The sequence below is a fragment of the Tyto alba genome, unplaced genomic scaffold (genome assembly GCF_018691265.1).
Source record: "Tyto alba isolate M040663 unplaced genomic scaffold, T.alba_DEE_v4.0 Super-Scaffold_2, whole genome shotgun sequence".
Taxonomy (NCBI): domain Eukaryota; kingdom Metazoa; phylum Chordata; class Aves; order Strigiformes; family Tytonidae; genus Tyto; species Tyto alba.
This window is the reverse complement of record NW_024881282.1, coordinates 84,204,143-84,230,080: the sequence shown is the minus strand read 5'-3', so window position 1 is coordinate 84,230,080 and position 25,938 is coordinate 84,204,143. Positions and strand designations below refer to the sequence as shown.

Sequence of the window (25,938 nt, the reverse complement as noted above, 5' to 3'; positions counted from 1 at the left end):
CTCATATCCTAGCTCATAGGGATGCGGTTTGTATTATTCAATTTACAGTCAGGTTTTCTTGGACCATTGGTCTGGATTTTGTTTTAAAAGGCAGAAGGGAGAAAAGGGAACACCTCATCTTGAATGTAACAGTGATCTTAGAAATGTGCTTCTTTGGAATGAGATGTAGAACTGAAGCCTTAACTAGTCTCATCTTCATTAAGAATCTCATGGCTTTGTTAGAGGTGTTTAAACTCTATTCCCTAAACAAAATAATCCAATAAATTCCTCTCATCTAAATTTATTCTGTAACTTCAGTTGGATGTAATAATCTTAGTTTCTCCTGTACTCTAATTTGCTCCTTAGTGAAAATTGTCTTCTGTATGGAAAGCAAACCTCGAAGAGCTGTATGCAGGGACTGCTTTAGCCGCCTTGGTGGCACTGACATTTTTTATTTGTTTTAGTTGTAAGGTACATTAGTTTAAAAAGAGAATGTGCTCTGTTTTGCTAACTAGTGAATCTGGTAGGATTTCCCGGCAAGAGCTGTCAGATAGGTAACACAAGAGCACTGTATGTTGGTTGGATTCTTGGAGCCCAGTTGCTGAATAAATAAACCTTTAATCCCATGCAGAAGCTATTTGAAGTGAGGAATCGGTGGGAATCCATTTGTAAAATCCACACCTAAAACTTTTTGTTCTATATTTAAAGTTAGATTTAGACTGGTTTAGTGGTGAATTTGGCAGTGTTAGGTTTACGGTGGGACTCAAAGATCTTAAAAGGTCCAACCTAGATGATTCTATGATTCATCTGACATGGCAATGATTATCTGTTGCCTATCTGTGTGTTTTTGCATATATGCTCATAGCTAAGGTTATCACAGAAATAATTTACAGCCCTCACTGATTTAGGTCTCAGCACTCATGTGTGCTCAACAGACTAATGTTTTATGTGGTTCTTATTTTAAGTGAGATATACATATTCCAAGTAGCAGCAAACCCTTTGTGTTGAAGTTCTGGCATGAAATTAGGACATTTGCTGTATTAATCAATTTAATTAAGAGTTTAACAATGGAGAAATACAGTTTTGAGAAAGCTCTTAAAATTTTAACAGCAAGGTAGAGTTTGTAGGATCCAACTGTCTTGTAAAATATTAATGACTTCCTTTTTGCCAGATGTTGTTGAGAGAAAGATCATACAGTTTTTACATTATAAGAATCACTACTGGTTTTATTAAATGCTGTTAACATGATAGGGAAACAGGACTGTCTTAGAGGAAACTTTTCCCTAAATATTCTGTGCCAACTGTCAGGAAACCTCATGGTCCATTTAGGGGTGTAGAATATGAAAAACTGATTTTTAAAGATGAACTTAGATTACTCTTTTCTTTTGGTGCCTGTTCACAACAAGGTTCGTTCTGCCCTACACCAGGCCGACAATCATCGGCACGATGCCAGTCCATTTTGGGGCTTCCCCTTGTCCTCACAGACCAGAACAGGTTTCACATTAACTGTAAAACACACTCGGTCTTGCTATGTGCCACGGTGTCAGTATCACATGTAACGGCAAGGCAGCACCACAGCCCCTCCGGGGACATGGGGCTTAAAGGGTTGTAACGTGGGAGAGAAATCTCAGCACTGTGCTGAATCAGTTTAGCAGGTTCTTTAACCTTCAGAATAATCTGTTTCAAAATTCAGGCATCCATGGTGACTTACTATGAATCCATGTTCACTTTCTGATAAAATACTGTTTGTCTAACAAGAAGTAAGAAAATCAAATATATTTTTGATTTTCACTTTGCATCGTGAGATTATTTCTAATTAATATCCTGGCACACTTCTTTCTGGAGTAGTGTTTTAATATCCAGTTCCCTTCTCTGCTTTAGGCCTTATGAGTTGTCAGTGCTATATGAACATTATGTAAAAATTACCTGTAATAAAAAGGTAATCATCCAATATGACTTGAATAATAGCCTGAATGCGAGATATCAGTGACTTTGAGAGATTTTGACAAACAGAAAGGGAATTTAAAGAGCAATTAAGTTAGTTAAGGGATTGGAATGATTGATTTATGATGACAAATTAAACTAATTCAGTACCCATATAGCATGGCCAAATGTTGTTTAATGAAGGATCTGAGAAGTCTAGAACTGTTTAAATGATAAAAATAACCAGATGGGAAAGCAGAGAATTCCCAGAGAGCCTATTCCTAGGAACTGAGCTATAAGACATTGAATGATGTTGAGAAAGTGAATCTGGCCCATTTCTTCCTTTAAAATACTATGCAAATGAAACGACTTAATGATACATTTTGTCCACCTCAGAATAAGTGATTTCTTATTATGGAAATACACCACTTCCACCTCTGCCTCTCAAAAAAAGTTTGCACTGACTTTGCCACTTAAATTAAAAAACAGTATTTGCGCTAAATTCAGGTACCTTAATAGAAAGGTTGGGTTTTCATCTACCATTACCGTGACACACAGAATGGATTACCAGCCCTGAATTCATAAAACAATAAAAAGTGACTTAGGAGCCCAATGAAACCCCTATAAATAGCTGAACTTGCAGCTTAATGGCAGAGAGATGGTTGTTACACACACGTGGGGAGAGGGGAACATTGCCTAAGTGAAAATAACCTCTAAATTGAGCAAAACAGATAATTCGTAATTATATTGTCCCTTTTTCTCAATGAAGGATGGCAGGGCAGATTCACCTTCCTGTACAGCCTTACCATTAGGATAGCTTTCTGCCATGCAGGACAATGCAGTTTATATCCTCTCTAGCTTGTTTGCTGTAAGGATTTGACTTTAATTGACCTAGCAGAGCCTTCACTACTGGATTTAGCTGAGATTGGAGGTTGCCATTTCTCCTCTTGAAGCTGTTCCACTGTGTATGAAAATATTAAACTCTGGTGGGGTTGAGAGAAAGCAAGTAAAAGCACTTGGTTGCATAGTGCAGTGACTCCAGAATTGTGATATCTGGATATGAGTCCATGCTCTAATAAGTATTTTTATTATTTGGAGAAGCTTCAAACATTTGGAAGATACTCTCCAAGGATAGGGAAGTGCAGGTAGATCCATTGACCTGAAGCACTGGGAGAAGGAGGCTAAACTTTGATCTGCCCGACTCAGCAGGGTGATGCCGCAGCCTAACCCCTGCGGTATGTCAGGAGGGTGCAGAGCTGCACAGGGTATGGGCATCGGTGAGCTGTTTCAGATCCTAGACATTCATATCAGACTGTTGCTTTTCCCTGGTGTAGCAGATCTGCTGAGAAGCCAGAGCACATTAGCCCAGCTGCAAATGCAGTTAGATGCATGCTAGCTTTTTTAGATAGCTCTTTTGGAGTAGTTCAGGAATTTTTTTGGTGCAGTTTTGCTGTATAATAATATTAGGGTGGAAACTGAGTAATAGATAATACTGGCTTAATCTCAGAAAAATTCCCTAATGTGAAGCCCATCCCCAAAAGGCCAGACTGTTCTGTCGTGTGTCACTGGGTTTTACCTCTGATTTCCATAACTGTGGACAGTAGAGGTCATCACTTTTCAAAATGCCTCCAGAATTTAATGTCCAACTTAGAACATCTTATTCAGCAAGGCTTCACAGGATATCACGTTCAAGCTGGGTACTGAAAAAACACTGACTGGAGAACCCTTTGCTGTGCACTTCAGAATGGAAAACTCTGAACAAAACTGAGAGGCCCTCACTGGAAAACTCTAGGGTATTGCAAAGCTCACCAAGATTTAGGTGGGATGCTTAGCTAAGGATAATAGCCCAGGCACCCTCCTAAACAGCTATTTATCCTCCTGCTGGTGTTAGCTGTTTTCTGTTATCCGGAACAGAAAGTACAGGTGCTTCAGTCAGCCTCATTAGCACCATGACACAAGCTATTAAAATTGTCTTCGTAATGAAAAACTAGTTCAGGGAGCCTTCCTAGCTGTCTGACTACTCCTACAGTAGTGAAATTAGAAAGGCAAATCATAAACAGTGTTGCAGGCATCAGGAAGTAACATCATTAGAGATGCCCTTGGATGCCATTCACCTGCCTCAATAGCAATGTTTGGTGCCCATGGATCTGAGTTATGTTATGACTAAAGAGCATGAGCTTCACAGCTTGTTTATAACAGAGATTGTTTGTTCAGTGTCCTTCTGCCATTGTGTCCAACACTATGAGCTGTGCTGCTTCTTTCAAAGACCTCTGCTGTGTGGTCTGTGGCTGTATGCTTTGCCATCAAAGGGCTGGAATATTGTCTCATTAAGTGTTTGTACTCCCATGGTGGTGCAGGAGGCTGAGGCATCCCTAGCTAGCTTAGCTTTTTCCCATCTCAGCTGGGTAATGAACGACAGTGTTTTGATGAACCATGTGACAACATACATGACGAGAGAGAAAACATAAATTCTGTCTTCTCTGTGGTCATTAGAAACCCCATAATAAGTCCTGGAAAACCAGGTGAAACTGTGTGGCTTGACTGAGCCTCCTGCTCTAATAACACACTTTAGGCAATTATATTCTACCTAATTAAAAATACTCTTCGCAGACCCAGAGAGATAATTGATTTTTTTGCTCGTTCTTTGGAAGAAATTATCATCTTCATCAGCTTAGTTGGAAGAGCCACTTCTCTGTCTGCTCTTCCCCTGTGGTGTGCAGAGGAATCCTTTCTCCTCTTGCCAGCAGGGTCGCTGGGGCTGCTTGAAATACTCAGGGATTCATTTTAATGCAGTCTCCTCTTTGGGGTACAGGTCGTGTTCATCTGATTGTCATGGTAGACACCCAAAACCTTTAGAGACACTAAAATGGGCTGTGAATTCCCACCCTGACAAGTTAGGGAAGACCCCTAGTTGAGAGCTTGTATTTCAGGCTGTCAGTGTATGGAGCAAATGATCAGCACCCTCTGAAACAGAGAGCAAATATCATTAAAGTGTTAAATACCTTATAACGGGAAAAGCAGTACCAGAATGGGCAAAGTTAATGTTTGTCTTACTTTTGGAACGATCCGTGTTTTCACTTGCAGCTTTGCTGAAATCGGTAATGGCTTTGATCCCCGAATATAGCCCGAGTATCTCCAGGAGCAGAGAGAAGCAGACATTGAAAAACATGGCACCATAACTCCATTTATTAGCGAAAGCCTATCTCTGTTGCCTTGTGCCAGGGAAGTTAAAAAAGCAAAAACTGCAAAAGAAAAAAAACCACTGAACTAAACAGAGTCTTAAGCAGTGGTAAACAAAATGTAGCTTCCTTTGTGGTTGATTTTTATCCAGCTGCAGCCAAATATCAAAGCAATATCAAAGGAAAGCTACCCATTAATTAATTCAGACTGACTTCACAAAGCAAGCTGGAGCTTTTGCTGATATCTGATTCTGACAACTTCCTAATCTTCACAAGTTGTCATTAAGAGTGGCATTAAAGCAGTCTACAGTCAATCCCAGCTCTCGCCCTATTGTAACTCAGAGATGGGCTATCTCCCGTCGCAGGAGGGGGGGGATATGCAAGCAGGGGTTAGAATAAGCAACTTTGCTTCTTTGCAAATGGAATTTGCAATGTATCAGGGAATCTCATGAATACATTGCATCTGTCATTCATTCTAGGAACATTCACCCAATCCCACTTGCAACCATTACAAGTTGCAGTGAGTGGAAATTTTCTCTTCTGAAGGAGAAACACAGGGAAAAAAAAAAAAAATCCGAAAGAAAGAAAGAAGCTCATGTCTGAAAAGAATAATTGGAAGTCTGTAACGATCTTCAAGAAAGTATGAATAGAGCCTTATCATTGATTTCAAGATAGAGAACATAGGATTCTGTGTTGAAGAAAATAAGATTGTGGAAAATAAGTCGTTAATCAGAGGATAAGATTAGTTTTAAACTAAGAACTGAAAGTCAGGTACCTCCATCAGTGAAGCTTGTAATTCCACCACAAAAATAAACAAAACACTCTAGAGTTCCTTACCACTGCCAGGATATCTCAATGGGATTACAGCCTCATGCAGAGATGCAAGATACATGATACCTTTATATTTCCATTCAACTGTGAATGGCTCAAATGATTGAAAGGAGTCTGTGTTCTAGACCATCACTTGAGCAAGTATCCACCAGACAGCGACTAATATTATTTTGTGACCAATTCATGACAATACCTTAGAGGAAAATGTGCTGTGTTATCATACAGTATGTTCATTTCAAATATTGTGAGGAATACAGAAAGGATAAATGCTATTGCGGGAGTACCTCACCAAGCATCCACAGCAGCATGGATGTAAACAGTGCATTTATTTCCTCCGGGGCCAAGTACTACCCAAATGCCAGTGACAAACGGGATTCTTTTTTTTTTATTTATTTTACACAGAATCGTAGATTTATTTTTGTGAGAGGTGAAATAAAACTTAGATCAAGTATCACAAAAAAAACAGTATCTGTCCAGTTAGCATAACCTTCTAAAAGAAACAAAGTTAAATCCTAAGCCTTAGGGGAATTTGGGGTAGGAAAAAATTATAAAATATATTCTAGGCAGTAATCGTGTATTTGCACTAAGTTATTAGAGATGAGCTACAGGGTTTTTTCATCTCTCATTTCTGCAATTTCCAAAAAGTGAAAGAAATTGCTGTGCTTGTGTGAATAGAAAATCCTCCTATTTGTACAAAAATATACAATTAATCAAAAGGAAGATGTTGGTAGGTAAGACCTACAGTCAGTTTAAAAGCTATGCTTATATGTGTGTATGGGGGGGGGCTCTGAGGGTTGCTCAGGTGAACATGTCCTTTGCTTCTTGTGATCCTATTCATTTTGCAAAGAATGATATGGATTTATCCCAGTTTAAAAGTAGCCTGATAGCTAACAGCTCTCATGTCTGTCACTCGTCTTCCTCCCTGTTGACATGAGAGCCAAAAATAGAGGGTGTGACTTGGTGAAAATTTCTTCTCCGCACCCCTGCCATCTTCCCCTGTGCATTTCGTTGCCCTCACCAGCTTCACCAAAGCTGCAACAGCCCTCAGGCTGCGTTAGCCCCGCTCAGAAAAAAAATAGTATACACCAAGAAACCAAGAGTTCAAGACTTCCCAGTAGCTCCTACCTTTGGAGCAGGTAGGATGAATGACGCAAGAGCTTTGAGCTGTTAGGTTTATCAGAGGACCTTCCTGATAGCTCTTTGTGGCCTCCAGCAGTTCCACCTGAAGGCATCTCTGCAAAGAGATTTCTTTGACCTTTAGGCAGGTTGCCCATAAAGATGTTACTCATGGGGCACAACACAGAGAAAACTTCTAATTGAGTAGAATAACAATATAAAGAATAAGTAAGACAAGACAGCTTTTCAAATACTGGCATTTATAGTCACTAAATGAAGCATGTTGGTGCTTTTTTCAAAGGAATCAAGGGTCTGTCTCTCTGGAAAATGCATTAAGGTTCATATCTGGGGTCAGATACTAGTTCGGAGCTTTGCAAATGCGTGGAGTCAGGTTGATTTTGGCCTTACTGTTCCTAATACTGGCCCTTTTACTAATGAAAGTTCAATCACAGCTCAGTCCAAATCTCACAGCCAGCTGGAACTGACTCATTCTGCTAATGTTGCCCATTTATTTTTTTGTTTGTTTAACTTCCCAAGCACCTTTTGAGGGAAATATTTAAATACATTAGAACTGCTTAAGATTGGTATTATAAATGTATACTGCATGTTTATTATGAATAAAAAATACTTTCCTTATCCCAAAGAAAGCACTCACTGGCAAAATACATTAGCTAAAGAGATGCTAAAAAATTAAAGAGAATGAGTTCATACGAAGAATGGTTAAAAGTTACATGGTTAGTTAATGTGATTCTTACTGCTATTTGTAATTGTATGTATATACAGCTAGACGTTTATATTTTCATATGGGCAGTATGTGTGTTCACTTGTGGCTGGAGACTGCAGTAACATTCTGTTTTCATAGATGGATCAAATATCGAGCTATCTTTTCATTCTCTCTCCACAGCCAGATTATTTCACCGCTGCAGAGTATTGGCATAACACTGAGAGCTTTAATTTGGATGCTGATACTGGATAGTTGTGGAAAATTCCTGTAACTTCAGCTCATGGAGAGCTTAAATAGAATTTATGAGCCATATCCTCATTTGGCGTAAAATATTATGGCTCTGCTGGTTAAACAATAAAACTATACTACTTACCCCAGCTGATCTCAGTCAGGAGAGGAGGATTTTTGACATCTTCATTCAAAACCCCTTTTCTACCTGAATGCTTTGGCTATTCCCTGCAATATTTATAGGCATGTGTGTTGACAAGTAGTTTGGGGCTCATATCTGACCTTTGAAGAAATCTGGATTAGTCTGTGTTTGGTAAGAGGGAGGAATTTGACTGACTGCCTGACTGCTGGAGAGGTGGGAATTGTGAATCAAGACATGTATTCTGGACTCAGAACTGCTCTGCACCTTTGCTAAGTGAAAACAGCAGCAGCCTCACATCATCAGTGCCAACTGTTTCTATAAATTTTACCCTTTGCTCTAATCTAAAAGGTAGAATTTCAATAGAAGTTATAATTTTGATGCTTTTGGGGCTTATTTTAGACTAAACTCAATCACACTTTTTAGCTATAAGATGTTTTTGCTGGTACATTGTAATGCAAATACGAAAGCTTTCCAACAAGAACTTTAAAAAAGCTTTACATTAAAAAAAAAAATAATAATAATCCCGCAGCCTAGAATTTGATTTTTGTACCAAATAATAGACTCTAGTTTCTGTCAGAAGATGAGACCAAGTGCGTTGTTGGATCAAGGTGACCTTCCATGCTGCAGAAAAAGTCAGGCAGAAGATCCACGTAGTAAATGAACAGAAAAATCTGTGATGTGAAACTGAGGGAGTGGCTGAGGTTGGTTTCTCTCTTATTGAATGAAAGCCAAAAATGGAGAAGATAAGTCTAGGTGAGATAACATTGTGAAAGAAACAGAGGAGCCCCTGCCTATGCTTTCTTGTCTTTCTGAAACGTTGCTGTTGCTCATCATTCCCTTTAAAGGGTTATTTCCTGAATTTCACTTTGGCAAAGGTAGAGGATATTGCTGAGCATAATCACATGGTGTTTTCCCAGAGCAAAGTTCACAGAAGAGACAGTACATGCAAGCAGAGAACAACGTAAATCTTAAAGTAAAACTTCTGCAAAACAAGCATTTAATATCCTGGTAGCCATGCCCTCAGTCGCAGCCAAGTTTGTGTTTTGCATTACAATAAACATCGCATATTTTTAAAAACCTTTCAACTAAATGTCTTCATGGTCATTGGTAGACTAAAAGAGAATTTATTTTGGTCTTGTTTGGGATTGTGTTTTTGAGAGAGAAGTGGGTAGAGGGTTGCTTTGTTTTCTTGATAGATTTCTAAAAGTCATCCTAGATGTTCATGTGGAATCAGAGGGATTTATGTAGAAAGGGAGGAGTTTCATGTGGACCAGGCTCAAACGTTAGCATCCTAAAATGGTGCCCACAGTCTGAGCTACTTGAAGTTTTCCATTTTGCAGCAGGAGAGGGCTTTTTTAAGATGGGAATATGATCTTGAATCTTCAAAGATCCTGAAGTCATAAATGAGAAGGGCAAGCTTCCCTGAGCATGCCATTGGGAGTCGGTGCTTCCTAAGCAAGGGATTTGACTTTTGCTAGGAGAATACGTGTACAATATGCCTCTGCAGACCACTCAAGTAAGCACATGCATATGCTGTGCTGCCTTCCCCTTCTGGGATGGTTAAGGGACCTCTGTTTCATTCCCATGGGAGGTGGAAAGACTTTTCATGGAAGATGAGGTAGTAGGTATAGTGTTTCAGCTTTGCTCTGGGTCTGTTTTCCAAATATTAATATGGGAGGGGTGGGAGCGTGGAGGGAAGTGATGCTCTTAGCTTTGAAGGAAAAGTGCTCCTTTTAAAGTTTCAGCCTCCTGTTGACTTCTGGAAACCAACACCCAGCTAGGGAGATGGAACAAAGTACAACTTCAGGACACTTGAGTCATGTCTAGTGGGACACTGACTGTAAGGCTTGTGTCATGCAGGGATTTGAGTCCTGGCATCTTAGATCACGCTGGGCAAATCCACCCAACGCAGTACAAGGCTTCATTCGTTATTAGCTGAGATCCCAAGCCCAGAACAGCTTGGCTGGTATTTGATTCTTCCAGCTATCCTGGATCACTGCTTCAAGTTCTTGTGTTACCTCTTGAGTAGAGTATCTAGGGAGTAATATTTTTAAAAAATATGCTTATGTGGAGTACACCCGCTCATTAATGCCTTACCTATACCTGGTGATAAAACCACGAGATTTTGGCTTGAGAGACTTGGCTTCATTTGTGGAATAACTCCAGCTGAATCATGTATATAGCCTCTGTGCCTTTTTTCTGCCATCGTCTTCCTTTCTGCTAAAAAGAGATAGCAGCGGTAAGCACCTCACAACGGTGTTAGGAGGAGAAATCAATTAGAGCGTGAGGAGCTCAGGCTCTGCTGCGGTGTGGACAGCTCAGCTACCTCCCTTCAGATAGTCATTCTGGGCCACGCAGTACCTCCCTGCATGACGCTGGGCAAATCACCGCTTCACCACGTTTCATTTTCTGCTCAGAAATGTGGGCAGTAATTTTTGCTCCTCATGGTTACCTTGAATGGGTGTTAAAACTCAGTCAATTAATGTCACAGAGAGACTTTTGTTATCTTTATGTGCCTTATTGTTTTAATGCAAAGGGGAAAAAAACCCAGCGCATTGGCATACAAACTTCAATTGGCAAAATGTCAACAAAAGTTATTGCTGCTGCAGATGAGATGGATAACTCTTGCTGTTAAAATAATATCCGATGTTTTGCTCAGATGTCTAATGGGTTTGCTTTTTAAGCATGGATGATGCAAAATATCCCCAAGGCATTATTCCCAACAAGATATAGAATCCCACTTAATGTCTATTTTTAGGATTGAATAGGTTCTGTAAAGGCTCATTTGTTTGAAGAAAAGATAGTTAATCACTCTGGTTTCCATGTGATCTTGAAGAGAGAAATTTTGGTCATACCGCCCCTTCCTTATCTCCACTCTGTTTGGCTCGCATGTGTCCTGGAGTTCTTGCCATTTGTGTGGGTGGTAAGAAATGAAGGAATTAAATAAATGGAGTAGAACTGCTAACAGAGTAACAGTAGTTATTTGTACATTAGGAAGTGGAGTTGTCACTTCTAAGACGTCCAACTTTTTCTTTCCTATATGAGGGCACAACTTTTAAAGGAGACAGTGTTATAGCCCAATTAGTAAATATACAGGAGGAACATAAGGATGTGGGGGTGACTGTGGTAAGGATCGCTAGGCTATTATTATTATTTTAAAGCACAGCATTGTTTGTAGTCTCCTAAGCTAATGTTCAATTTAACTTGAATTTAAAACACGAATTGCAGTGGATTGCAAATGACTGAGTTGGAAAGCTTCCAAAAGTCATTGAATTTCAGCAGTTTTAGTGTTCTCTGGTAACAAAAACAACTTGTTTTAAGCAAGCTATATGCTTGTTTCTGTGCTTTAAATAGAAAATAATGATGTTATGCATTACCGCATGAACTATATTTGGCACCCACCAGCAATATTCATTTTCTGCTGCTTCTCTCTCTTCCTTCTTCCCTCCTTCCCTCTCTCCCTCATGCTCTTTCTCCAAAATATGCATATATATATATGTCTGACAGTAATATAGGAGGCCAAGTAACAGACCGCATTCTTCTACTACTAAAATTGTATGAATACCTAACACAGTTTAAATCCCTTAAATTGGGATTTATGAAAAGATGACAGCAAACAATCTTCTGGCTATGCCATTGCTCAGGCAGTTACAGCTACTGCTTTGCATTTATTTGTGAGACTCTGTGTGATGGATGCACATTTGTCCTCTTTTAACCTGTGAATAAACTAATGTAAATGACTTAACCAATACTGGAAATCCAGAGCTCTGCCTGTGCCGGTAAAACAAGTAGGACCACAGTGTTGGTCTCAGTGCCGGTTAGCACTTTCCTGCCCAGTGTGTGGGCATATTTGGGGTAATAACATGGGATAAACACTGTTCCCATTAGGCAGTATGGACAAGGACATCCTGTTTTGAAAGGATGGAGAAGTATAGCTGTGTAAATGCAAGCTGTGTCACGCCACTTCTCTTAAAAACCAAAGAGCAGTCCCTTTCCTCTTTTATTCACTAGTATTTATTTGGCCTCAGAGACTGTCCCCGGTTCCCAGAGAAGTCCCCTGAAGCTGTAGCCAGATATTGACTGTGTAATTCAAGTTAGTTTGACCCTAGAGAAGTTGTTCTAAACAGTTCTCTTCAATAGGAAAATACACCTCTTTCACTTCTGGGAAACTTGTATTACTTGTGAGTCACTAGGGTTTAAAAAAGCAAAACCAGTTGGCACTGAAGTGATGTGAGAAATAATGTTCAAGAGCTCCTCCAAAAGGATCCTACTGAAAAACTTGGGAGTGAAGAACTGAAATGAGGACATGGGAGGTGTGTGTAAAGGTGTCTGCACATAATAAACCAGAAAAACAACAGTCTGTGAAAACACTGAAAATCATTTAATTCTCTGGTGCTTACGGAACATTTCCTCTTCTTCCCCCAGTCTTCTGGTAAGTCAGTACATTCCTTCCTGACTTCCAGACTCGGTGAAGGTGGTCAGGAACCTGACGGGTAGTAATTTGGGTTCTTCTTTTCCTTGGACCACTGGTCTAATTAAGATGCACTCAGTAATTGGATCAGGAGCTTGGAGAAAACTTTAAATTCATTTCCAAACCAGACTTAGACAAATAATGTAAATTTTTCCCACCGTTTTCCATGCTGGTACTTCTTTAAGTGCTTTTCTTCTCCCATACCCTTAGCCTGTCCCTGCTGCTCCTTAATATTTTCTTCCTCTTTGGTTTTCCTATCAGTTCAAAAAAGTCTGTGGATTTATAATCCCTCTCCCAATAAGATTATTAGGGTTTTATTAAAGTCTGACAACTCGTCCTCTCCCTCCCACATTCTCTCCTGCCATTTTACAATTCTGAGATGTACAGAATGTGAAAGAAGTCCCCTTTGGCTTCAACAATGATTAATGTTAGCAAGAAGCAAGTCCCAAAGTGCTAGAAATGACAAGATACACGCAAGCTGTCATCATTTAATCCTCTTGCAGTTTGCTTGGTTTGGATGTTACCTGAGTAACACAAGTTCTTTAAATTTACCCTTTGCTTGGGGGAAGGTTTAGCTCAATTTTGTGTTGTGTTTCCCCATGATGCTGTCTGCGAGGGTGACAGGTAAGGGACAAACTGAGTTGGGGCATGGCTAGAAACTTACAGCCATGGCAGATGACAGGGAAAAGAGGAAGGGGAAAGGTCTAAAGAGAGCTAAGAACTCTAGAATTTTGCCGATGGCTTTAAAGAGTTGTAGAAAGCTGATGGGAGGAATGGTAAGCAGCAAGGAGTCATGGCTAACATTCTTCACACATAACCCCTAAACTCCCATGGTATAAAGTCACACCGTGCTTAACTCGTGAGGACTTTTAGGAGATTGTCTTTGACATACTGAGCTGGGTGAAGGCATGGGCAGGTTTGTGTGCATTCGCTGTCCTTTCTTGACAAGTTGTTTTCTTTCCTCAAGGCACAAGGCATGACAGGAGTGAGGCATGTGCAGTCTGCACTGGCAGGAATGGAGAATAAAAGCTGCTAATAGATAGACTAATCGTGTATTAAAGTGTTTTTGTAATGGACCATAAAATAATGATTTTTCATAGTCTAATTACATGGCCAGAGTTTTGGAGGTGCTATGGGCACCCGAATTTCACAGACTCTATACAGCTGCAGCAAACAGAGCCCATCAGCTCCTTCATCTTCACTGAAAGGCATTTCCTGCTTTTTAGTCACCAGAGTACTCTGTGAGACAAACATACTCATATATATAACAAAATACCTCCTATTAAACCAACCAATACAGGTCATTTAGAGTGTTGACTGCCTTGGCCTACAAACCTTGCTTCACTTGCAGAAATTACTGCTCGCAGGCACTCTAGCCTACCTGGAGCATCTGAGTGCCTATTTCTCTTCAGAAAATGGATGGAAAGCAGGTGCCCAAAAGCCTCTCCACCAAATATGCTGACAAATCTGAAATGAGAGTTAAGCAATTGCTGGTGACATAGTGGTGCTTCAGAACATGGCAATCCCATGTTTGGCCATGCCTGGAGACAGTTCTTCCCCATTCACTCCTAGTGCTCCGGGTTTAAGATTACACCTGATTTGAAGCATCCCCTGACAAAATAAAACAAGCCGAAAGCTGATCGCCTGGTGAAATGTGCAAGCACACAATAGTAATCACAGCTAATGACTCTGCTAAATGCTAGGCTGCACACACCTCCTTGTTTGGTGTTTGTTTTGTATACAGAAGGTAACATCGACTGAATAACGAGGATGCCAAGTTACAGATGGGGTTGTGGAATCGTATTTGACAGCCGATTAGAGTAATCTGACAGAAATGATGACTTAATCACCACGACAGACTCCAAATTCCCAGATAGAATTCCACCCAGGTTAATCTAATTTCCTTGCAATATTTTTGCCAGAAATAGACTCTTAGCCGGCTTGTTTTCTCCCATGCAGATGTCACATGGCTTTGACATGAATGTAAATAGGTAGTGTTATTATTGTCAAAAAGATGACTTTGAGGCTCTAAAGCTGGAGAGGATATGTGCCTTTGAGAGATTTTTGGGTTGCTCTGCTCTGTTTTTTTCTCTAATGAAGTTATGTTTACATACAGTGGGATGTACTCAGAAAAGAGGGGGGAAAAAAGATGTAACTAGTCAATTGTAATTCTAGGCATGGCTCAGTCCTGCTGCTGCCCTCAACGTAGCCAGCGGCCAGATTCTCATTGATTTCAGGGGCATTTTCAGGATCACATGTTTGACAACTGTTTCTTTCCCTTTTTGGTTCCCATCAGCTCCCCTGTTTGGGATGCGCCCAAGGAGAAGGGGTGATGTGCTTGGCCTCGGGCTTGGCATGGCCTCGGTGACAGTGAGGGCAGCGGATGGAACCCCACTTTGCTGCCAGCACTGCCGCAAGGCACCGTGCAACCTTGGGCAATGGACAGTTGCCTGCTCTCCGTTGTAGAACAGTGGCGTGGTGTGTTTTGAGACCTACGGATAGAGGAAAGGCAGGTCATGCCATTACTGACTGCACAACTGTATGCGGTAGAGCTCTCTAAACTATTGCTGAGCAAAGGTTGTTCCTTACAGCCCGTGCTCCAGTCTCATTTTGATATCCCCATGCACAGTGCTTGCCAGGGGAAGCTGCCCACACTCAGAAGGAATTTGTCTGAGAGCTGTATTGCTCTCTTTTACTATATGGTCTGAGCACAGGGTAATGTTAATGTCTATAAATTATTTACTGCAGTTATTTTTCTTACTCTTGGCTATTTATTAATTGCAACTGTGCATTCGTAAATACTATATTTTCATAAGCAAAGCTTTCTTCAAGCACAGAAGAAAATGTTTCCTGATTTTCTGTGTGACAACATGACATACTGAGAAATCACTTACCTTGAGATCCATAAGTGTATGGCTTTGTGATGTATAGCTACAATAACAGCTTTCTGATAAGACATGAAATCCTTCATTTCAGGAGATGACATGATTCTAGTGGGTGGCATCTAATTTGAAACAGGTTTATATCATCTATAATCTTTTTGAGGGCCTCGGAAAGCACAGCTATTTTATTATTTTATAGCCTGCAGTTATACAAGCAAGATATAAAACGCATAGATTATTTTCCCTTTTGCTCATTGTAGAGTGAAAGGATAGTACCTATTTAGCCTTTTTCTCTGCCCCTTTAATTTTCTTATTCACTGCACACTTCTTTGAGATTCATTCTTTTCTTTTCTTTTCTTTTTTACACCTACTTTTAAATATTTTATGGGTAGAGATCTTATAATATGTATTGTCACGGCAGTTGTCTCTAGAGGTCAGCAATGAGTTTAATAATGAGATGCGAACCAGTGACTCTGTAAAACCCATTCCAGGTTATAAATGGCATGTTTTATTGAATCTAGTGTTAAAGGTTGTTAACGTATCAGTTGGTGATGGTCAGGGTTAAACAAGCTTCAACACGAGCCCTCTCATGTTAGGAAACTGTCAGTAACGTATTTTTCCACCTTTTCCTCTTTACTGAAGCCATGTTTGTGTATCGCATCCATTTTACCATGGGTATTCTGCAGTTTAAACTCTCTAGGCCTGATCTGAATCTTTTATTAGTTTTGCACCAATATAATTTTGTTAAGCACAATGGCATCATTCCTGACTTCGGCTTGCTGGTGCAAAGAGAATTTGCACAATGGGTTTTTAGCAGGAGCCTTAGAAATCAAGTCAAAATTCAGCTGAAGTGTCTTCTTAAATCTTGCCTCTTGCTTTGTGAACATAACAGATAACTGACTTAATGAACCTGGGGTAATTATGTATAACAGAAGAAGATGATTTCTGATGTGGTAACTGTGTTTGTCAGGTAATGTTGATCTTTATGCTGTGACTGTGAGGCTGCAAAAATAACTTCTTCACAAGAATTTGGTCTAAAGTTGGTTTCTCTGGTTCAGGCAGTTTGAAAAGTTAAAGCTTTTTAACATTATTAGAATTGCCTTTATTCAAAGTATCTCCACTTAGGGGCATATAAATACAGCTAGAAAGAGCAATAGATTTTCTGTCTACAAATAGTCTGGATTTGGGTTGGGTTTTTCTTCTGTAACCTGCATATTCCCAAATTTACAATACTCAATTTTCTTTCTTCTATTTTCTCACCACTCCATTGCTCCTCAGAGACGTCAATACCTGCAACAGGCTCATGGAGCAAGTTACAGCTTTTTTCTTCTTTCACTTTTTTCTTGCTGAGTGGACTTGCTGCACCACATTCCTATGAATTTAAAGTCTCCTGCAGTGCCCAGTGTATTGTTGGTGCCAGGATAAATGTTAAGCACTAGTTAAAGAAGGTAGAGTACAATAGAAGTTCCCTTTTTTCTATAAATTAAATCGAATAAGAGTGATGGCAGATAAGTGCTGGGCTATTAAAGTCCATTTGGGAAACAAATGATTCAAAGAGAACAGAATTGTTAAAATTGAAGCAAATTTATGCATCCTGGTGACTACATCCACCTTGTGGCTTTGCCTTTTCCTTAGGGCACGGTGGGGAGTTTTGCAAGCTGTACAAGGAATGCATTGATTTGCAAGGTCAGGGAGTGTTTTGGACTTCAAGTAAATCTTACAGAAACATTCACAGCAATATTTTATATTTTCTAAAGAATCTAGAAACTGTGTCCCTGAAGGTTAAGTGACTCCACCAAAAGCAATGCAGATTTGGGTTTCTGTGCTGCTTTGAAAGCACATTTGATATGAGTGCATGGATGTTCTCTCCTGCTCAGCTGTTTTTGTTTCCCAAAGTTTGCCATAATAGTCTTTTATAAAAAAAATGGCATTGCCTCTGACATTTTCAGGCAATACTCAGCTCTGCTGCATTGAAAAATGATACAAAAGCAGAAAGAGCATAGATTTTTTTTACCTGCTCATGTGAAATAGTGAGGAATTGCTGAGGAGAGAAAAGGCAGTGGCCCTACTGCTGCCAGAAGTTTTGTGCAGTCAAGTCCCAGAGATTCTGCAGAACAGTATGAAAGAAAATAAAAGTGGGGGTTTTTGCAAGGTTGAATGTCTCCCACACTGAAACTCAATGTGAGGTCAGTTCTGAAGGAGGCTTTTGAGAAGCTGTAACAAAATTTCCCTGAATCCATCACAGTGGACATGCATTTGGCTATAACCAATGCCCAGTAGAAAAGCCACACACTGATCAGAGAGAACTCAACTGTTGTGGTGTTGCTATTCCTGAAACAACAGAAAACAACAGTCATAAAAACTTTGCTGGAGTTACCAACAACTTAATGTGGGGGGAGCATCATTTAGTAAAGAAAGCTAAGGACATGCCATGCTGAGTGTGCCAAGGTACGGTGCTGTGTGATGTTTGGCATAGCACACTGCACACAGGGCTTGGTTTATTTTGCAGTAAGAAGGACATGAATGGAGGGAGAGATTGAAAAGGGAAAAGTGTTAGGAGTTTTTATAGAAGCCAGAATTGTGCCATGCTGTGATGGAAGCTTTATGAATGAAGGTATAATGTATTCTAAAAAAGAAAAAATGAGATACTAAATGGTTATAGGAAGCGATTATAGGAAGCACGAGTCTCTTCCTCTTCAGTCCTGAAAGAATCAGCACATGTTTTTTTAATTACAAGCAAAGTTCATTTATCAAACTCAACTCCTCTGAGTATGTTTGAAATGCTTGCTAGCTCTTAAATTACTTGAAAATTCCATCTCGGTTTTGGCAGTGGTTGAGCTCAAGGAAAAAAATTGGTAAAACAGAAACCAAGCATGCCATAAACTAATGAGGGTTGTAACTTTAGAGGTCTTCTGAAACTAGATACAGCAAATTAAAGTTTTATATGAGTCCTGTGGGCCCAATGATCTATTTTTTTAATCTTCCTGGTTATAAAATGCTCCTTTACCATTTTATCCTTTCTTAAAAGCCTCTAATATTGAATTATTTTGAATTTATGTCTTTTCAACATGTTTAATATTAATCATATATCTTTTAGCCCTTCATTAAAAACACAATTCTTGATCTTTTTGACTATCCAACCTGCCTTACTCTTTTTCATTTTTGTTTTTAGATGCATCATCCTATTCAGATGAAACCCGCAGATAGTGAAAAGTCAAATGGTATGTGTTTAATCTATTTTTACATAAGTCTGACTCTCTCTAAACTAACACAACACTGTGAGAGGTTTTGCTTTACTCCTTGTGTGATGAAAATGATATGAAGTAGTTTCCCTACACCTGACGTGTTGGAGAAGATGTTGGCCTGCTCTGAACTCCCATTTATCCTGTGCTTTAAAGAAGGAAGGAAATGTTCTGAAAAGGGGTCTTCCTTGTACCTGCTGTATGTCATGCCCCACCTCGCTACATACGTCTTTCCCTTATGTTCTCCTGGCCGCAAGGTGATGCAGGAGCACCTGATATTGATAAGATGTAGATCAAATTTTAATGGTGAAAATAAAAAAGAAAATCAACAAAAAACATTCCTATGTTAGCAAACCATGTAAGCAGCTCATGAATCTTAAACACTTGCCTAAACTTACTTTTTATTGAATGATGCTGTTCTGAATCTGAGCCAAATTTAGGTTTTAATCATATGCTTTGTTCTGAACTGGGAAACCCACTTTACAGCACTCTGTATACTTATTCCTCTCAATGATTGTAAAATGAATGCTATAAAGACAGTAATATCCATTCAGAATACTAGGGTACTGTTTAAGTGGATGTATATGACATGCAAAATAGATGGCATGCTAAATCTATTAAACATGCCAGGTTTGTATATTCAAGGAAATAAGATAATCGGATGGTAACGCAACCTGGCTGTGTGTGATTCTTTAAAAATATATACATGTGTATATTTTGCCCCTTGATTTGTTCCTGTAATTTTCTAAAATATATGTTAAAGATATCATCTGCCTTCTTAGATTGCAAGAGCTTCATTTTCCCATAAGGCCCACATAATCAGAGCTGGTTCCTCCAACAGGCATCTTTGCACCTCATTAATTAGTAATCAGGGCAGAAGCCGTGCACTTAGAGATCTACATACCTGCAAATGTAAATTATGATTGGGCTCTAAATCTCTCTGCAAGGCTTTTTTAAGGCTTCTTTTTGCTAATTGTAGTGCATCCCATTTTCAGGCTTCTCCAAGGATTATAAAGTTTGGAAGGAAATTAAAACTTCACATTATGCTAGGTTTCCTATTATGACAAGTTTCAAAACAAAACTGGCCACAAGCACAGGAAATTTGAGCCATCACCGATTTGTAAAGGGATGGTGTTCTTGCTCTTGGATTGAGTTTTAGCAGTGATTTCTTGCTGTCTTTGAATGCTCAGAAGAGAGGCCAAGGCGCCTACATGGGCAGAAGGACTGAACTTTTAAGGGCCCACTGTGGTCAAGGAGAATTTTGCTGTTAGAACCCAAAGTCCACTCCCTAGTATTTATTGTGCTTTCAATGGGCATAATATCCCTTAGGTACAGGAACACTGGCTTGGACCCTCTGAACTAAATGTAGCCTCTATGGGTTCTTCTTTCAAAGTCAGATTTCACCTCACGTACCTTGGCAAATTAGAAAAATAAGATGCAGTGGGCCTAAATTGACTCATAGTGAGCGTCTTGTTCATTGCCTGAAGTTTTTCTTCCTAAAGGAGATCGAACATATTGGCAAAGCTCTATGAGGAATTGTGCAAATTCTGGCTTGCTCTGCAAGTAGTGCCTGCTTGGGAAGCAGAGTAGGTTAGCTCTTAGCTGCTGCTGTTACACCAGGTTTATCTGCATGATACTCTTGTCTGCACTGTGGGAATATTCTCTTATTTTCTTGCACCTATCCCTAGCATGAAAATCACGAGGGACTGGCTTTTTTTACTTTTTTATCTTGCCTTTGGATTTTGGGGAAAACACATGGACAGATCAGAGGTTGCAATTGTCAAATTAAATACCTCTATAGATTTAGACTCCTGAAGGGTGTAGGTACTCCTGGTAGGCATGTTCTGGGGGTGGTGAACTCTTCTTTTTAAGGACTGGGGAAACAGAAGGCAAACTAATACCATGATGATTTGAATGGAGGAAGTAAGAGTTTGCAAGCAGCTTGAAGAGCCAAAAAGAGAAAAAACAGCAGCATGGGGGATGTGAAGGCCTGTTTGGCATGTGTTTCCCATATGCTTCAGTCTATCCATTTGAGGAGGTATATTATCTGTGCCAACAGCAAATTGTAAACTGTACATCTTCAACCAGATTGGTAAATTCAAAGGGGAAAAGAAAGAAGATAAGCCAAGTCATCTTGGTTTCTGTGATCCGAGGTGTTTCAGCTTTTGAGGGATGCTTGAAATCCTTTGATTTCTGAGTAGTGGTAGGATCCCACTACATTTTATAGGTAAAGTGGTGTTTCTCAAGTTTCAAAGAGGTTAAAGAAATTCTCTTGGTCAAAATTTCCAGATAGCTTGTGGAAAGATACGTAGGAGAGGTTGAACACTCAATGTAATTCTTCTGAGCTTGCACACGTTTATTAAGGCTTGAGAAATCTGTTTAAGTTCCAAGGGGAGGAAGGAGAGGTACACTCATTCATCTTACAGAGGTTTTCAAAGAACAGTATTTACTGTGTGATAAGATGTCCCCCTCCCCATCTTAGGTCCCTTAAAAAAAAGATTGAATGAGCATCCGAGTCCAGGAGTACCAGGATGAAGTGCTCCTCCTTTTCCATCACTGTTCCTGTCTTTAAATGTATGCATCACTTCAGAAACCTGTCCCTTAGCACAAAAAGCCAATCTCGCCTTGTGGAAGCTGGGAGATGGGTATGGAAGAGGCACCTCCTGCACATGTTTGACTAAGTGCCTGGGCACTTCTGCAGGGTTAGGGCTTTGTTAGCAACCTGCAGATCTATTTTCTTCTGGGTAGGAACTTGGTGGCTGATAGGTCTATGCAACCATCTCCATTCCTTCCCTGCATACAGTAGCTCATGTGTCTGAGTCATCTCTGCTTATGCAGATGAAGCAAAGCTTAATTTCTTCGAACAAACTTTTAGCAGCTAGAGTTGATGGGGAAAGACTTGCCTTTAGATCTAATTAATTTGTCTCCCTGTGAGGATTCTGAAAAGGTTTTTATTGTTGAGAAATATAACAACCCTGAAAGATTTTCAGCTAATGATTTTTGTAGTGTGTCCTGGTCTGATCACCCATTAGGTCTAGTCTGATCACCTTTATATTGCTAGGTGGCTATTTTAACCTATCTACAAAGTTTTGGTTAAGGTTTATCTGCCAGAGAAGCAAGGTTTGAATACTTTGAAGGCTCTACCATTCCTAAATTCACTTCAACTGTTAATCACTTAAAGTATTTTTCCATTTAAGGTTAGTTTCCCTTTTTCAAACAAAGGGGGTTCCTGCACTCTAATGCCAAAAAGCACATAAACACATGCTTGGCTCTAAGTTGTCTGTGGTCATTAACATGATACAATTTAGCAAATACTTAATTGTGTTTTGGATCAGGATTTGAATACACTCAATTCTTTCAGGTACATATCCTGCAGACAGTCTGCTCTTAAATGGATCAAAGCATCACCACTTAAAGGAAAATGATAAAATTCTCTACTAAAAAAAAAGGTGGGGGCGTGGGGGGGAGGGGGCATAGCTGAGTGAACTTATGATTTATTTTTATTTATTTTCTTAGTGAAAACTTGAAGAAAAAATTTTTTTTAATTCGAAATGGCACAACTTTGTCGATTTGGAGGGAGTAATTAAATGCCATATGTTAGCACTAACACATAGAAAAGTTGATAATTAATGCAGGCAGCTCTGGATCCAGGTGTGACTTTGACAGATTGTATGCAAAGGTTTTTCACAGGCTTACAAATAGAGATAAAAAGTCTGTTTTCCTCCTTCCCTTCTGAATGAAAAAAAAACAAAACAAAACAAAAAAACAGCAAAAAAACCCAAACAAACAAAAAAACCCCAAACATTTATACATAATTAACTATTTCTTGATTTGCTCAAAGGAGAAATCATCTTCTGGATGGAAATGGCACTCCTTAACTGACTAGACTCCTCAAAAATGTATACTAAAGGGATATAGTTTTGGTTTTTCAGGACAGAATTTTGAGGCTTTAGGAGAAAGAAAAAGAAAGTTTGTTGAATCTTCAGTGAGATTTCCCATGATTATTACACGATTTAATTCTTTTGTAGCATACAGAAAATAATCTCATTTATTCTCCTGGGTTAGCACAAGCTATCTAATACAGGTTGCAAGAAATGCTCATTACTGAAGCAAATTGAGTAAAGCTAAAAAATTAGACCATTCAGGATGTTATTCTTCAGGTTGAATGTAGTGCTGTCAGAAAATAGGAGGCTCCGTTTGAAAAAAGCACCTCCCAGCATAGGCAGGCCTCATCTCAGATAACCTTTGATGGCTAATGCAGTGCTCTGGATTCAAGCACAATACACACCAGTGATAGTAATTGCAGAGCTCGTCTTGATGGAGTTACAAGAACAATGCATCTCATTTTAAAACAGATATTTACACCTCATCACACTGGGTTCCTGCATTCAGGCAAAAGATTCCCACCCCAAATCCAGCAGGTTTAACACTAGATGTGTCTCACCAACTGTCCTGGCAGCATAGCTAACCTGTGTTTGTAATATGTTTAGATGGATTTAAGGTGAACCCTGTAATTAGTTAATCAAGATACTGTGCAGTTTCACACCTTCCTTCATGTAACTAGAACTTCAGGCCTTGTTCACTGTGACCTTCTGCTCCATCAATGAGGGGCATTCAGCCACTGCACCCTACTAGCTGCTTATGGATGGTTGGATCTACTTCGTGCCCCCAGAATGGAACAAACCAGCCAGAAATGACAACTAAGCCTGTGAGCAAGGTTCAGAAATAATGATATCAAGTACTTGCCAAAAAATTTTCATGAATTTTCTGGATTTTGAATTATTGAAACCTATCTTTAGTGTGAGAAAGAGAATTTTCAGGCAGCTCCCAAGCTTTGTCCAGTCCCTCAGAGCTCACTTATTACTCACTTATAAGTTGGAGCTCAGGACATCTCTGTGTTATCATGATGACCAAGTTTCGGGAGTTGGCTGGGAGGTAGCAGCCCTACCCAGCAGGGGAGAGACTCCCATGAAACAAGTCATCCCATCTTACTGAGAGAGGTGAGATCAGTCACCTTGGAGGAGCTGATCTCTTGGCATTGACAACAGCCCATTGATAACATTTTAGCTGAGACATTTAGGTAATATGGCTTTAGACTGCCATCCTTTCTCCAACCAGCAGCAGGTAACACCTTTCCCAATCTCAACACAGTTGGATCATGTGTGTTTAACGTTGGGCTCCTCATTTTACAGTCTATGGGAGCAACCCAACATACAGAGTCAAATCAGCAGGCTTGGCTGATTGAAAGGGGAGTTTGCTAACTTCTAAATACATTTGACCCATGCTTCTTGCAGTCTGTTGTCTATTCGATTCTCAAACCATGCCTTCATGGCAAGTAAGAATTCATTTTAGAAAAAAAGAGAAGTAGCTGACCAAAAATGCAGAAACAAATCCAGACAGCCAGTCTTGCAGAGGTGAAAAAGCATTCCTTTCTCTGCGTGAGAATATATCATTAAAAACTCTGTCAGCCTAATAATATCAGATGTTCTATCAGATGGAGTGAAAACATGTCATTTTGATCCTGAAAATTGTCCCTTTAAATGTTTTCTAGGCTGGGCCCCTAGCCAAAAAAAAAAGAATAGCAATTTTCTTAAGCTTCAACACTGATCAGCACTGACTAACAGCACTGAATTCAGAGCACGTCATCATATCAATATGTTTTCTGTACTCTGAGCATTCTTCGCGAAATCTGCATTTTTAAGATGTACAGTACACAGGAGCTGGATGTTTAATTTACTATAAAATCACCCTCAAGCTGAAAACCTGCAAATCACGTTAGTTAAATGGCATATTTATAGGTTTACTAGTGAAACTGAAGGAGGCCAGTGGGGAGTTTGTCGTCTGCTACTCTTTGGAAAATTAAAACAAAGTCTTCCTGTTTGCATCTCATTTCTTTTGAATCTCCATGTGAATCTCTCTGGCTTGAGTCTTTGTCCTTGCACCTAAGCAGAACTCAAGGGGCCTCCTTTGGGATGGTGTGTCAGGCATTTGCCCAACTCAACCAGCAGCTATTTTTAAGAGAGGGTTGAGATCTAGTCACCCTTAGGGTAGACCTGCGCACTATATTTCAAGCCTAAAATCAACCAAAATTTAAACTGGCTGGTCCAAGCTGACACATGGGCAGAAGTTAAGAGGTTCATAGCACAGAGCAGGAGGCAATGCTTGGACCTGTGCTTGGCACCAAGGCTTCCCCCAGGCTGACCTCAGTTTGTGGTATGGAGAACTCCATACCTGGGAGCCCAGCATGGTCCTTTGCATCACACCCTTCCCTGCACCCTTGGCCACGGTGAGTAGATGTTGTCGAGGGAACAGACTGGCCAGGAACCTTCCTCAAAGTGATTACTCAAAGCGATATCGAAGTTGTAAGCAGCCAAGTTACAGGTATCCTTTCAACAGCAAAAGTGACTACCTAGACTCTCCTTCTGTCTGTGAGCAAGGCACAAGATAATAATTACTAGCTAATAATTACTAGCAGCATCATGGAAAATTATATATTACAAAGCAGAAGTAAAGTTTCATTGTATATATGTGTGTGCATGTGTATATATATATATATATATATATATATATATGTAAATCCCAACTTGCAGCTCTTATTTGAATCTCGCATATTCAGCTCCTGTTCTTATATATAACTGGTTCATCCCATGCATTCATCTGTTAACCCTTTCTGGAGGGTTAACCTGCATGTGGAGCCTGAATAAAAACTGTGAAAGAAAATGTTCAGTCTTGGGGAATCTCTGCTGAGGAAAAATTCTTCTGCTGGGTGTTAAATTCATGCCAATTTTCTTGCAAGCTTGTAGAGTGACAAGCTGGAGTTGTAGGGTCTGGTCTCTTGTTTTGGATTCTGAAAAATGCATGGTCTTGGTGCTTGATTGTATAAAAGCTACAGATACCTTTTAAAGTCAATAATTTTAAGGAAAAAATAATTTAAACCCCTCTCATGATCAATAAACATGAAACTCTTCTTTTTATTGCTGGAATTATTAAATGCACTTAAAATGCTGAAGGAGAACACAAATAAAATCCTATGAAAATAGATGCAGTTTCTTCTTCTTCCTCAGCTGCAATTTATTCCATTTGACAAACTCATACTAATACAGGAGAGAGGGAGTTGGGGAGCAAGGGAAGATTTTTTTTCTTTTTTTATGTGCAAAAATAATTTGCACGATAATAGAAATAAGTAAGTCACTGCAGACTCTCTGGAGTAAAGCTTTCCTT

At 39.7% G+C, this 25,938-nt stretch overlaps 1 protein-coding gene across 10 annotated transcripts in view; it reads left to right on the top strand.

Moving 5' to 3' along the window:
* The window catches only part of CELF2 (CUGBP Elav-like family member 2), a 559,898-nt gene that overhangs the window by 463,205 nt on the left and 70,755 nt on the right, over positions 1 to 25,938 (top strand). For all 10 annotated transcript variants that reach the window (XM_032985807.2, XM_032985805.2, XM_032985804.2 and 7 more), the window contains one exon: positions 18,648 to 18,696. In XM_032985807.2, the coding sequence (XP_032841698.1) occupies positions 18,648 to 18,696 (49 nt within the window). The remainder of the gene's footprint in view (positions 1 to 18,647; positions 18,697 to 25,938) is intronic.